The sequence below is a fragment of the Lepus europaeus genome, chromosome 22 (assembly GCF_033115175.1).
Source record: "Lepus europaeus isolate LE1 chromosome 22, mLepTim1.pri, whole genome shotgun sequence".
NCBI lineage: Eukaryota > Metazoa > Chordata > Mammalia > Lagomorpha > Leporidae > Lepus > Lepus europaeus.
The window spans coordinates 154,587-165,630 of record NC_084848.1 but is presented as its reverse complement, the minus strand read 5'-3'; the positions used below and the strand labels follow the sequence as shown (position 1 = coordinate 165,630).

The window sequence follows — 11,044 nt, the reverse complement described above, 5'->3', positions numbered from 1 at the left end:
TGTGATGCAGGGGCCCAAGGACTTGGATCATCTTCTACTGCTTTCCCAGGCCATAGCAGAGAGCTGGATGGGAAGTAGAGCAGCTGAGAATTAAACCCATGCCATATGGGATGCTGGTACTCAGACTGGGTCTTTAACATACTATGCCACAGCACCAGCTCCACATTTATTTTTTTATGAAGATCATTCTGGTGAGTGAAGTCTGCCAGAAAGTCAAATGCCATGTTTCTCTCATACGTGGGAGCAAACAGAGCAAACACTGAAATCACTATAAAAAAAAGGCAATTCATGGCTTTTTAGCTTTTAGTGAGTGTGTTAAGAATTGAGTACACATGAAGACACCTGTGTGCTGGATATTAACACCAGTGGAATATCAATTATGGACAAAATGTGCCAGTCCGTTTACTCCCATCCCAAACGTTCACCAATCTCACACTTTAGTTCTGACAGGATCAGAACAGATAATCCTTCCAAGGTCTGCATTGCCTCAATTGTTTGTGTTGTGATGTTATTTCCTTACAATATGGCTGAACAGAAGCATAGTATTTCAACTTACTGGCCCATCCAAGAATCTTAGATTGTGGGAATATGAAACCGCAATCCTAGTAGTTGGAGGGTAAATAAAAAATTTCTAATTAGTGTGGTACAGGATGGTTAGTGGAGAGGAGATGAGCAGGAGGGCTTAGTTAGGTGTCTGGCGCCCTTCACCCAAAAAGAATGAGCAGCACAGGCCAAAGCCAGGTTGCACTGGATGTTGAAGGCCAGACTCAGAGTACAGAGACCATGATGTCAGCAACACAGGGCCCTCGGGTGGCCTACAAGAATGGAATGGAGCCCAGGGCATCCACCCTCCCATCTCTCCAGGGGAGACAGAACTGAACCTAATGGTCTTCCCTGGTGGGGACAGATAAGCAGGAGACCACAGCCCCCCATGAACACTACAGGCACCTGAGTCCCAGCTGATGGAGAAGCTCACAGTCCTCACAGACCTCAGCACAGTGGGAAGATCTCCCAGGGGATCCATGCCAATCATTCACAGAAGCAACAAAACCATGAAATAGCTTGGAGGAAATTTAGCAAGGGGGTGAGTGATGTCTACATGAAAATTCTGAATCGAGTTTCAAGATCCTTTCTCTGGCCTGGCTCACTTGAGCATTGTGACCATCTGGGGGAGTGAACCAGCAATTGGAAGATCTCTCTCTGTCTCTCTTGCCCTTCCTCACCCTCTCTCTCTCTCTCTCTCTCTCTCCTGCTTCTTTTTCTGCAACTCTGCATTTCAAATGAATAAGTAAATAAGTAAACAAGGCTTGATCTCAAAAACCCTGGGAAATGTTAATGGAATAAAATTGCTGGGGCCGGTGTGTGGCGCAGTGGGTGAAAGCCCTGGCCTGAAGTGCCGGCATCTCAAATGGGCGCTGGTCTAGTTCTGGCTGCTCCTCTTCCCATCCAGTTCTCTGCTATGGCCTGGGAAAGCAGTAGAGGATGTCCCTAGTCCTTGGGCTCCTGGACCCATGTGGGAGACCCAGAAGATGCTTCTGGCTCCTGCTTTTGGATCGGCGTAATTCCGGCCATTGTGGCCAACTTGGAGTGAACCAGCAGATGGAAGACCTCTCTCTGTAACTCTTTCAAATAACTAAAATTAATCTTTAAAAATATTGCCAAATGCTGCTCCTTCATACAGGGAATATGAAGTCTGAAGGATGTGTCCAAGGGATCGGAAGGCGATGTGTCTAGACATTTGCAGTCCTATGTCCAACTACAGCGACCTCATTCACATGTTAGTTCATCTAATTCAGTGAAGTTTGTATTGAGGAATGAATAGATAACTGAACAATTGATATGATCATATTTCTTTATTTTTATTTTATTTATTTATTTATTTATTTATTTTTTGACAGGCAGAGTGGATAGTGAGAGAGAGAGACATTTTGCCGTTGGTTCACCCTCCAATGGCCGCTGCGGCCGGCGCATCGCGCTGATCCGAAGCCAGGAGCCAGGTGTTTCTCCTGGTCTCCCATGCTGGTGCAGGGCCCAAGCACTTGGGCCATCCTCCACTGCCTTCCTGGGCCATAGCAGAGAGCTGGCCTGGAAGAGGGGCAACCGGGATAGAATCCGGCACCCCAACCGGGACTAGAACCCGGTGTGCCGGCGCCGCAAGGTGGAGGATTAGCCTGTTGAGCCACGGCGCCGGCCAGTCATATTTCAAATGGTGTTTTATATGCCAATAAAGAGGGTCAATTCTGTCATTTGGCAAAATCTGAGGAATTATGGACCATAATATACTAAATTAAATTATATAGGAAAACAGAGAAAAATAATATGTGTGAATGCTTATGTGCAATAAACGTTGAGCCCATACAGGTGGGAAGTTCAGTGGTGACTATCAGAGGCTGAGCATGAAAAGGAAAAGGGGAGACGTTAGTGCAAGGTCCCCGAGTTTCAGGTTGAGAGCAGACACTCAGTGACCCATGCACAGTATAGCGACAGCAGTTAAGGAAACACACTGTGCATTTCAACATTCCCTGCAGAATGGACGAGGGCCAACCTCTCACAGCAGATGATAACATGGGTGATGTATGAACATGTTAGTGAGTCAGAATTCCTAACCCACACGGCGTGCACTATTCACCAAGACATTTCATTGTTACTCCTACCTACAAGTGTTCAATTCTTATTTATCAAACAGGAAATGGAGCAGGTGCATTGTGAAGAGCCAGTGTTCGGTGCACTATCATTGCACGTGCTTATGCTCTTATTTTCAGAGGGCAAATAAATGGCATCCTATCCATTCATGCCATTGACTACACAGTGACGAGAGCTGCGCTGTTCTGAAACACAAGAGAGTTTGTCTCCTGTGCAGCTGGACGGAATGACCCACAGCTCTGTCATCCTCACTTGCTCCTCTCCCAGGGTAAGGCCCATTCATTCATACTCAGACCCATTCTTCTCTCACCTCGGGTGCTAGGACACACTTCCCTCGACTGTCTCTCTACTAACTTTAGGACGAGTCTCCCAATGTCACATTGGGCTCAAAAAGGATTTTTCACGGAGACGCCGTGGTCTGCACAGCCGTGGTGTGACAGCAGCAGGCAAGTCCCAGGAAATGGTGAATGAGGAAGTCCCCTCAGGATTTCCAGGAACCTGCAGGACCCACAGCATGAACCACACCTGAGCTGCAGGTAAGCACACAGAGCCCTGGGGTTTAGACCACGTGGACCCTGAACTGTGTTTCAGGATGGAGAAGAGAAAGGAGGAATGCGTGCACGGAGCCTCCAGAGACGGACACGGATTTCCACAGGGAGAAGGACCACGGGGTCAGCTCTGCTTCGCAGGTGCCCACTTGTGCACAAGGAGGGGGATGGTTTTGGAACAGCTTAGGTCCTACAGAACCTGACCTGCTCCGGGCTGTCTGAGTTCTCACTGAGGACTGTGGGTCAGCGAGTTCCACGGAGAGCTCTTCCGTGACCGGACTAGGAAAGACTGACCAGGGGCCCAGAGACCCCTCAGCACTCTGATGCTGGTGACCCCGAGCTGCCATTCATTCCTACAGATAACGGTGTGTTCATGGGAAATGGCTCCCTAACCAGCCAGACTCTGTACTGAGAAGCGTCAGCGGCTGGGAAAAAAAATCAAGAATTATACCCTAAGAAACTGTTGTCGGAAGCAGAAAACAATATAAAAGAAACCAAAATCCAGGACTGTAGTCCTTGCTCCACCTACTTGAAGGTCTGGTTAAGTATGGCGCTCATTGCGCCCCTGCAGGGAGGTTTGTGTCCGGGCTCAGTCTGAGGGCCCCTCACTGTGTCTCTCGCACAGAAATAGGTGGCCGTGTCCGCGGCTGTCAGACCGGTCATTTTCAGAGACACCGTGTTCTGGGCGTTGTCTTTGGAGATGGTGAATCGGCCATTCACCCAGCTCGCGTAGTCAGTGCTACCATAACTATTTATACACGCGATCCACTCCAGCCCCTTCTCTGGAGCCTGGTGGACCCAGCTCATGTAGTTACTACTGATGGTGAATCCAGAGGCTTTGCAGGAGAGTTTCAGGGATCCCCCAGGTGTGACCAGGCCTCCCCCGGACTCCAGCAGCTGCTCCTGACACTGGACACCTGCAAATACAGACGTCCTGGTCAGGACACTGTCACTCACACTCTCTGTGTCTCTCACTCGCGTCCTCTCCCAGACTCAGTGCCCCGCGTTCTCCATCATTACCTTTGAGCACTGCGACAAGGAGAACCCAGCGCAGCCCAGTCTCCATGGTGAGCGTCTGTGTTCAGTGCGATCACTGAGTGGACACGTGGGAGTCCTGGGGCTGGAGCTCCTGTGCCAGAGCTGCAGGGTGAGGGCTGGGCTGGTTTTCATGGGCAGAGGGAGGCCCTATTTGCATGTGCTGCTCCTATATAGCAGGCATGGTGTCAGACGCCTCAGACAGGACAGTGCCCAGGGCGGATGTGTGTGTCCTGAGTGTGTCTGTTGACATCATACGGAATGGGGCAATGGGAGTCCTTATGTGGTTGTGCCCTGATAAGTGCTTTGAATCTTTGTTTTCATGTGGCTGCACTACAATGTGGTTCATGGCTGATATCGGCTCCTTGTACACGTCAACACCGCTGGAACATCATTAATAGAATGAGTGTGAGCCACAGCTTAGGAGTGATGAGAGTTATCTCTGGTGTCTGGATCTGAGATCCACACAGGACTCACCTGCTCCTGCGTCCATCACTGGGACTCACAGTGATGCTTCTAGTGGGAGAACAAGGAGCCCATTTCTTGTGTCCTGCTTTTGCCATTGACAATGTGCAGGGCACCAGGCGTCACACAGGTGCACTTAAGGAGGGTGATGTTTTGTGGAACACTGTCTGTGTTTCATGTGTATCTATTGTGCTGTGTTGTCTGTGGAACATCCTTACTGAGCTGAAATATATGTGCAACACCCAGCACAGACTAACAGCGGACATGTAGTGATTAGGACACCTCTGTCTCCCACTCCTCAGCACCACCTAACCCAGATCAGATATCCCACCCCTGCTGTGCCCCGCCTCCTCCAGTCCTGCCGCTAGGAATCCAATTGCCCCTTGTACACTACTTCTTAACAGATTCCATGAAGCTCAGGGGTAAAGACCTTGCCGGGGCAGAATGTGGAAGTGGAGGACACGGAGCCAGGATCCTTGCTACTGTGAGGCTCAGGTGAATGAGTGTATTTGTTAGCTTTTAACAAAAAATTGAAATGAAAAAATTAAAGCTGCAAAGCTGTGTAGAATAAACATATGGACAATCGTATTTTTGCACTGCTGTGCAGTACGTTCATCTTTACATATCACAAATTTGAATCAAATAAAATAAATAATAATTTTAAAGTGGGACTGTAGCTCAGGCTAGTCTGCTATAGATACTAATTTGTATTTTACGGGGTGGGGTAGCCCAGTGTACACTGTGGCCAGGTCTGCAGGGCTGCACAATAATGCCCCAGCCCTCACTCCTCTCTGCCTCACCCCTGCCAGCTGCAAGCCTGTCCCCTACACTCAGGGTGAGTGCTCTCTGGAGGCTGACCGTGTTTACCCTGTACAACACTTTTTCCTGAGGTTCCTCTGTGTTTAACGCAAATACCACCTGTGGTGGCACTGCCTGCAGGGTCCATCAGGGTAGCGTGCTGTGCAGGCTGGGAGCTACTCTGCTCCATACGGCCCACATTGTTGAGGCCCCAATGTTTGTGAGCTCTGTGATGTTTGCACAAGGAAGACTTCATCTCACGCCCAGTTCCCAGGATCTGTCTCTGCTGGTGTGAGGCACACGGGGTAAACAGGAACATTTAGGCTGTGTCTGTGTCTCTGCTCTCCTGGGTCTGTCCACAACCACTCTTGCAGCTGCTCTAGGACCATGCAGGCCTAACGCTCCCAGCGGCTGCAATCACATAGGTCCACAGCTGCCTCCATGTTTTCAGGTAGATGTTGTTAAAGCACCCACACCTTTGCCAATCATTTTGTTTGATACATACTCAAATAACAAGGTACGACACAGTGGGTATTTTCTGCACAACCAAATGTTGTTGTGGTTCATTTTTTTAAAGGTTTATTTATTTGATTAAAAGATTACAGAGAAGCTGAGGCAGAGAGAGAGAGAGAGAGAGAGAGAGAGAGAGTCTTCTGCTAGTTCACTCCCCAGTAGTCCACAGCAAAGAGAGTAGGACTGATCTCAAGCCAGGAGCCAGGAGCCAAGAGCTACCCGGGTCTCCCACAAGGCTGCAGGGGCCCAAGGGCCTGGGCCATAGCAGGGAGATTAATCAGAAATGGCATTTCTGGGACTCGAACCTGTGCCCATATGGGATGCTGGCACTGCATGTGGATGCTTTATCCACCACGCCACAGCATTGGCCCGTGTTGTGGTTCTTAGGGCTGGGACCACCAGATCACAGAGTCAGGGTCTGCTCAGGGCCAGCTCTTTGCTCCCACGATGATGTCATGGTGCTGGCCCTCCCATGGCAGGAGAGACAGACACCATTTCCTCCCATGGTGGATGAGACACCAGGGAGGACGTCACTTCCTATGGCAGTTTTTATCCTGCTGTTTAAGATGTGCTCATCCCCCAAGGAGTGCCAGGGTCTCATATGTGGCTAAGGCTCCCAATACCAGACCCCTGCTCCTGCAGCCCCAGGAACCAGAAGTTTATGGGATGATAGTTGCGCCCTAACACTTTTGTGGTTGCACCTGACTGTTGTCCTGAAACTGGGCTAGGCTGGGAAGCAGACCTGGCACAGTGACATTTGGGAAAGTGCAGTGAGCAAGAATGTCTCTTTCTCTGCTCTGCCTCACGTGGGAATAACTGAGTGTTAAAACCTGAGTTACTGAAGGGTCTTTCTAATGTCCTATACCCTTCAATGCAGGCAGCAACCCTCATGGCCTTGTCCCCTCCCTAGAGCCCTCTCTCAATGGGATGGATCACTGGGTGGTGAAGTCCCTACCTGCATGATGGGAGGCTCCGTGCATCAAGTATGGAGGGTAAGTTCCACCTAACATGCAGCCTGCAGCTGCTCAGTTGGGAGAGACCACACTCGCATACCAAGCAGTGCTGGCTCTGTTCACGGCTCTGCAGGAACAGCATCCTCAGCCTCAATACCCCAGATCCTGCTCCTCTGTGTCCACTGTGTGAGAAAGTGATTCACCTGCAGGAGGAAACCATCATGACCAATGTCCTGGTGGGATCCTGTAGAAAATGTTAGCGAGCAGAGGCCACCCCAGACACTGTGCCAGCACTGCTCCCCCGAGACACAGAAGTCTGCACCTTCAGGGGATGGCTCCACCCCCAAGCTGAGGACTGGGGAGGAGAACCATGGCACGTGGGGAAGTGACAGTCGGGGACAGGGTCCAGCAGCAGGAGGGAGAGGGCCTGGTGGACAGGGTGGGCTCTTCCTCTGCAGGAGGGTAAGGACAGGTGGAAGGGCCACACAGCTGGAGCCCCAGTGCCTGCAGCAGAACACTGAGTCAGGAGGTCTGATCAGGTCTCCTTGCACCTGGGACACTGACCACCGCTGAGTATGAAAGCACAGGTGTCTGGGAGACGTGGAATGGCATCCTCTCTGGGGAGTGCATCCAGTGATGACTCCACGCCATGAGTTATTCAACGTCAGGGCATCATGGAGGAATCTGAGGTCCCCAGTGCCCTAAACAGGAGCACAGGGAATGCTGTGAGTAGCCTGCTGGGGGTGTATGTGGTTTGTCCTCATGCCATCAGTGCTGAGCAACGTGATAGCTCTGACAGGGGGTGCACGGTCTGGATGTTTACATAAATAGATTGTTCACTTCTGGGGAATCTGCTATGGAGGAGATCACAGTAGATCTCCTGGGTCCCCAGCTTCAGCACAGAGCACAGTGCTACCAGAGTCAGCCCTGGTCTCATCTGACGTCCTGTGTGGGGATGGGGTCCCTCCCATCCGTGTTCACAGTATTAGGATGCCTGATGGCACAACATTCTCACTGTCTGATCCTGGACTTCCAGCATCTACAGCTGTGAGCTCAATAAACCTTTGTGCTCCGCACACCTCCCTATGGAGAACTGCATGATGGATTGGCATTGCCCTGATGGCTAGTGATCCGGAACTTTTTTTCATGTGTCTGTTGGCCATTTGGACTTCCTCTTTTGAAAAATGTCTGAGTTCTTGGCCCATCTCTTAACTCAGTTGTTTTTTTTTTTTTTTGTTTGGAATTTCTTAATCTCTTTGTAGATTCTGGTTATTAATCCATATCAGTTGCATAGCTTGCAAATATTTTGCACATTCTGTCAGATGCCTCTTCAATTTCCTGTGTGTTTCTTTTGCCACACAGAGACTTCTCAATTTGATATAATCCCATTTATTCATTTTGTCTTTGACTGCCTATGTCTCTGAGGTCTTTTCCAAGAATTCTTTTCCTGTGCCAGTGTCTTGCAGGGTTTCCTAAATGTTCTCTAATAACTGGATGGTGTAGGGTCATAGATTTAGATCTTTAATCCATCTTGTGTGGATTTTCGTGTGAGGTGGAAGATAGGAGTCTTGCTTCCTACTTCTGCAATACATAATAATTTGAAAAGTGAAAAGGAATTTGAAGATTACCTGTAAATTGGAATGACATAGTCATGAATTTGAAGAAATGTTCTTGTTAAAATAGCCAAGCTACAGTGTGACTTGCAGATTCAATGTATTTCCTGTGAAACAGCCTGACATTCCTCACAGGACCAAGAAGTAAATACATGAATTCTCATGAAAAAACCAGGGTTCGTGAGGCTGAATGGTCTTGAGGAAAGCTAGCCAAGCAGGAGGCTTCATCACATCTGAGCTGAAATGAAGCCTGGTGCTGGGATAACATAGACACCCAGAGCCCTGGAAGAAAACAGAAACCTAGAAATAAAGGACCAGGTTCTGAGAATGCGAGTTCTGAGAGTGCATGGTGACAAAAGCACAGGATGGGGATGGGTATGCTGTCCTTACCTGGGGTGGGGGACACTTGAATGCACCTCAAATAATTCAGTTATGTGGTCATCTCACACCAGATGCAGAAACAGAGTGAACTTGGAGAATGCCTTAAAGGCAAGAGCGGAGACAGTAAAGTTCTAGAAGAAAACACTGGAAGAAAGAAAGCTGACATTGGTTTGGGCTATGATAATCTCCAAAGTACAGGCAACCAAGCAAAAATAGGCAAAAGGTAATGGATCCAACCACAGAGCTTCTGCAGAATAAAGAGAATGATTGAAGAACCAAAGACAACCACAGATGGGGAGAAAGTATTTTCAGATCACACCCATGGGGGCCCACGTTTTGGCCCCGCAGGTTAAGCTGTCATCCCTATGCATGCATCACTCAGCAGCATGGGTTCAGATCCTGCTTCCTGCACTTCAAATCCAGCTCCATGCTAATGGACCTGGGAACTCTCAACAACGACTCAAGTGTGTGTCCCCTTCAAGCCTCGTGGGAAACTGGAGGAAGTTCCCGGCTCCTGGCTACAGTCTTGCCCTTGCCAGCCTTTGCAGCCATTCAGGAAGGAAACCAGTGGATGGAAGATTCTCTCTCCCTCTGTTGGTCTCTTCCTCTCTTGCCATAACACTGCCTTCCAAATAAAATAAATAGATATTTAAAAGAAATGAACGATAATTGCACATATGATTAGAGACTAGATCCAAATGTGGAATGAACTCAAGGAACTGAATCACAGGGGAAGCAGTCAATGGTTTAAATGCAGTGACTGACAAGGTGGTGACAGGAGCGACACTGGAGTTAGCCTGTGGGATTCCTGCTCCCGCTTCAGGATGCTTAGGGTCAGGTCCCAGTTTGGTTCCAATTTCAGATTCCTGCCAATGTGTGCTCTGGGAGGAAGTACGAGGCAGTTGCTCGTTTTGGCAGCAGTGGGATGACGGAAATAGTAGCTGTTTAAGCGATCAACGACCCTGTCTCAGCTGTCCCTGGTTATACAGGGAAAACTGAAACTGCCCAAAGCTTCCAGTGCCCTGAGGGTGCTGTCCTGAGTCAGGTTGGAAGAGACTCAGTAGTGTCCTCAGTACTCCCACATCTCTGATCCTGGTGACCACAGTCGCTGTCCATGAACCAAACTGTTCATTTAGGACCTCTTTATTTTACATGAAACTTTCCCTCCGTCATTGAAGTTGGCAGGGACAGAATCAAAAAGTAGAAATCTTCCCTCAAAACTGTTGCAGGAGAGGAAACCCCAAATCCCTGACGGGAAACCAGGGCTTCATCTCCCTCTGCGCCTGTGCAGGACCAGAATCTGGGCTCAGTGTGTCTTGTGCGCCCCCTGGTGGAGCCGCGCGCCCCTGCAGGGAGGTTTGTGTCTGGGCTCAGCCTGAGGGCCCCTCACTGTGTCTCTCGCACAGAAATAGGTGGCCGTGTCCGCGGCTGTCAGACCGGTCATTTTCAGAGACACCGTGTTCTGGTTGGTGTCTCTGGAGATGGTGCATCGGCTTTTCGCCCAGCTCGCGTAGTATGCGCTACCACCAGTATTAATGAATCCGATGTATTCCAGCCCCTTCCCTGGAGCCTGGCAGACCCAGCACATTCCATAGCTACTGAGGGAGAATCCAGAGGCTTTGCAGGAGAGTGTCAGGGTTCCTCCAGGCTTGACCAGGTGACCCCCGGACTCCTCCACCAACTGACACTCGTCTCCATCTGTTGGTCTCTCTTCCTCTCTTGGTATAACACTGCCTTTCAAACAAAATACATAGTTATTAAAATAAATGAAAGATTAATTATCCATATCATTAGGAGCCTATATGCAAATGTTGAATAAACACAGACAAGTGAATCCCAAGGGGAGAAATCCATTGTTTAAATGCAGTGACTGATAAGGTGGTGACAGGAGCAGCACTGGAGTTAGCCTGAGGGATTCCCGCCTCCAGTTCAGGTTCTTTAGTGTTGTGTCCTACTTTGGATCTAGGTGGCCATAGGTGAAGTTCCAAGTACTCCCATGTGGAGACCTGACAGAATTCCAAGCCCCTGGCTGTCGCCTGACCCAGCTGAAGCGTTTGTAGCCATCAGGGAAGTGACCAGGAGTTAGAAGATCACT

The 11,044-nt window shown here is 49.4% G+C and overlaps 1 gene segment (V, D, J or C); it reads right to left on the bottom strand.

The window, feature by feature from the left end:
• Positions 1-3,716: 3,716 nt before the first annotated feature.
• Positions 3,717-4,304, bottom strand: LOC133751705 (immunoglobulin heavy variable 3-66-like). The segment is given in 2 exon segments: positions 3,717-4,108; positions 4,212-4,304. Coding segments are annotated over 2 exon segments (438 nt in total).
• Between the last annotated feature and the right edge of the window lie 6,740 nt (positions 4,305-11,044).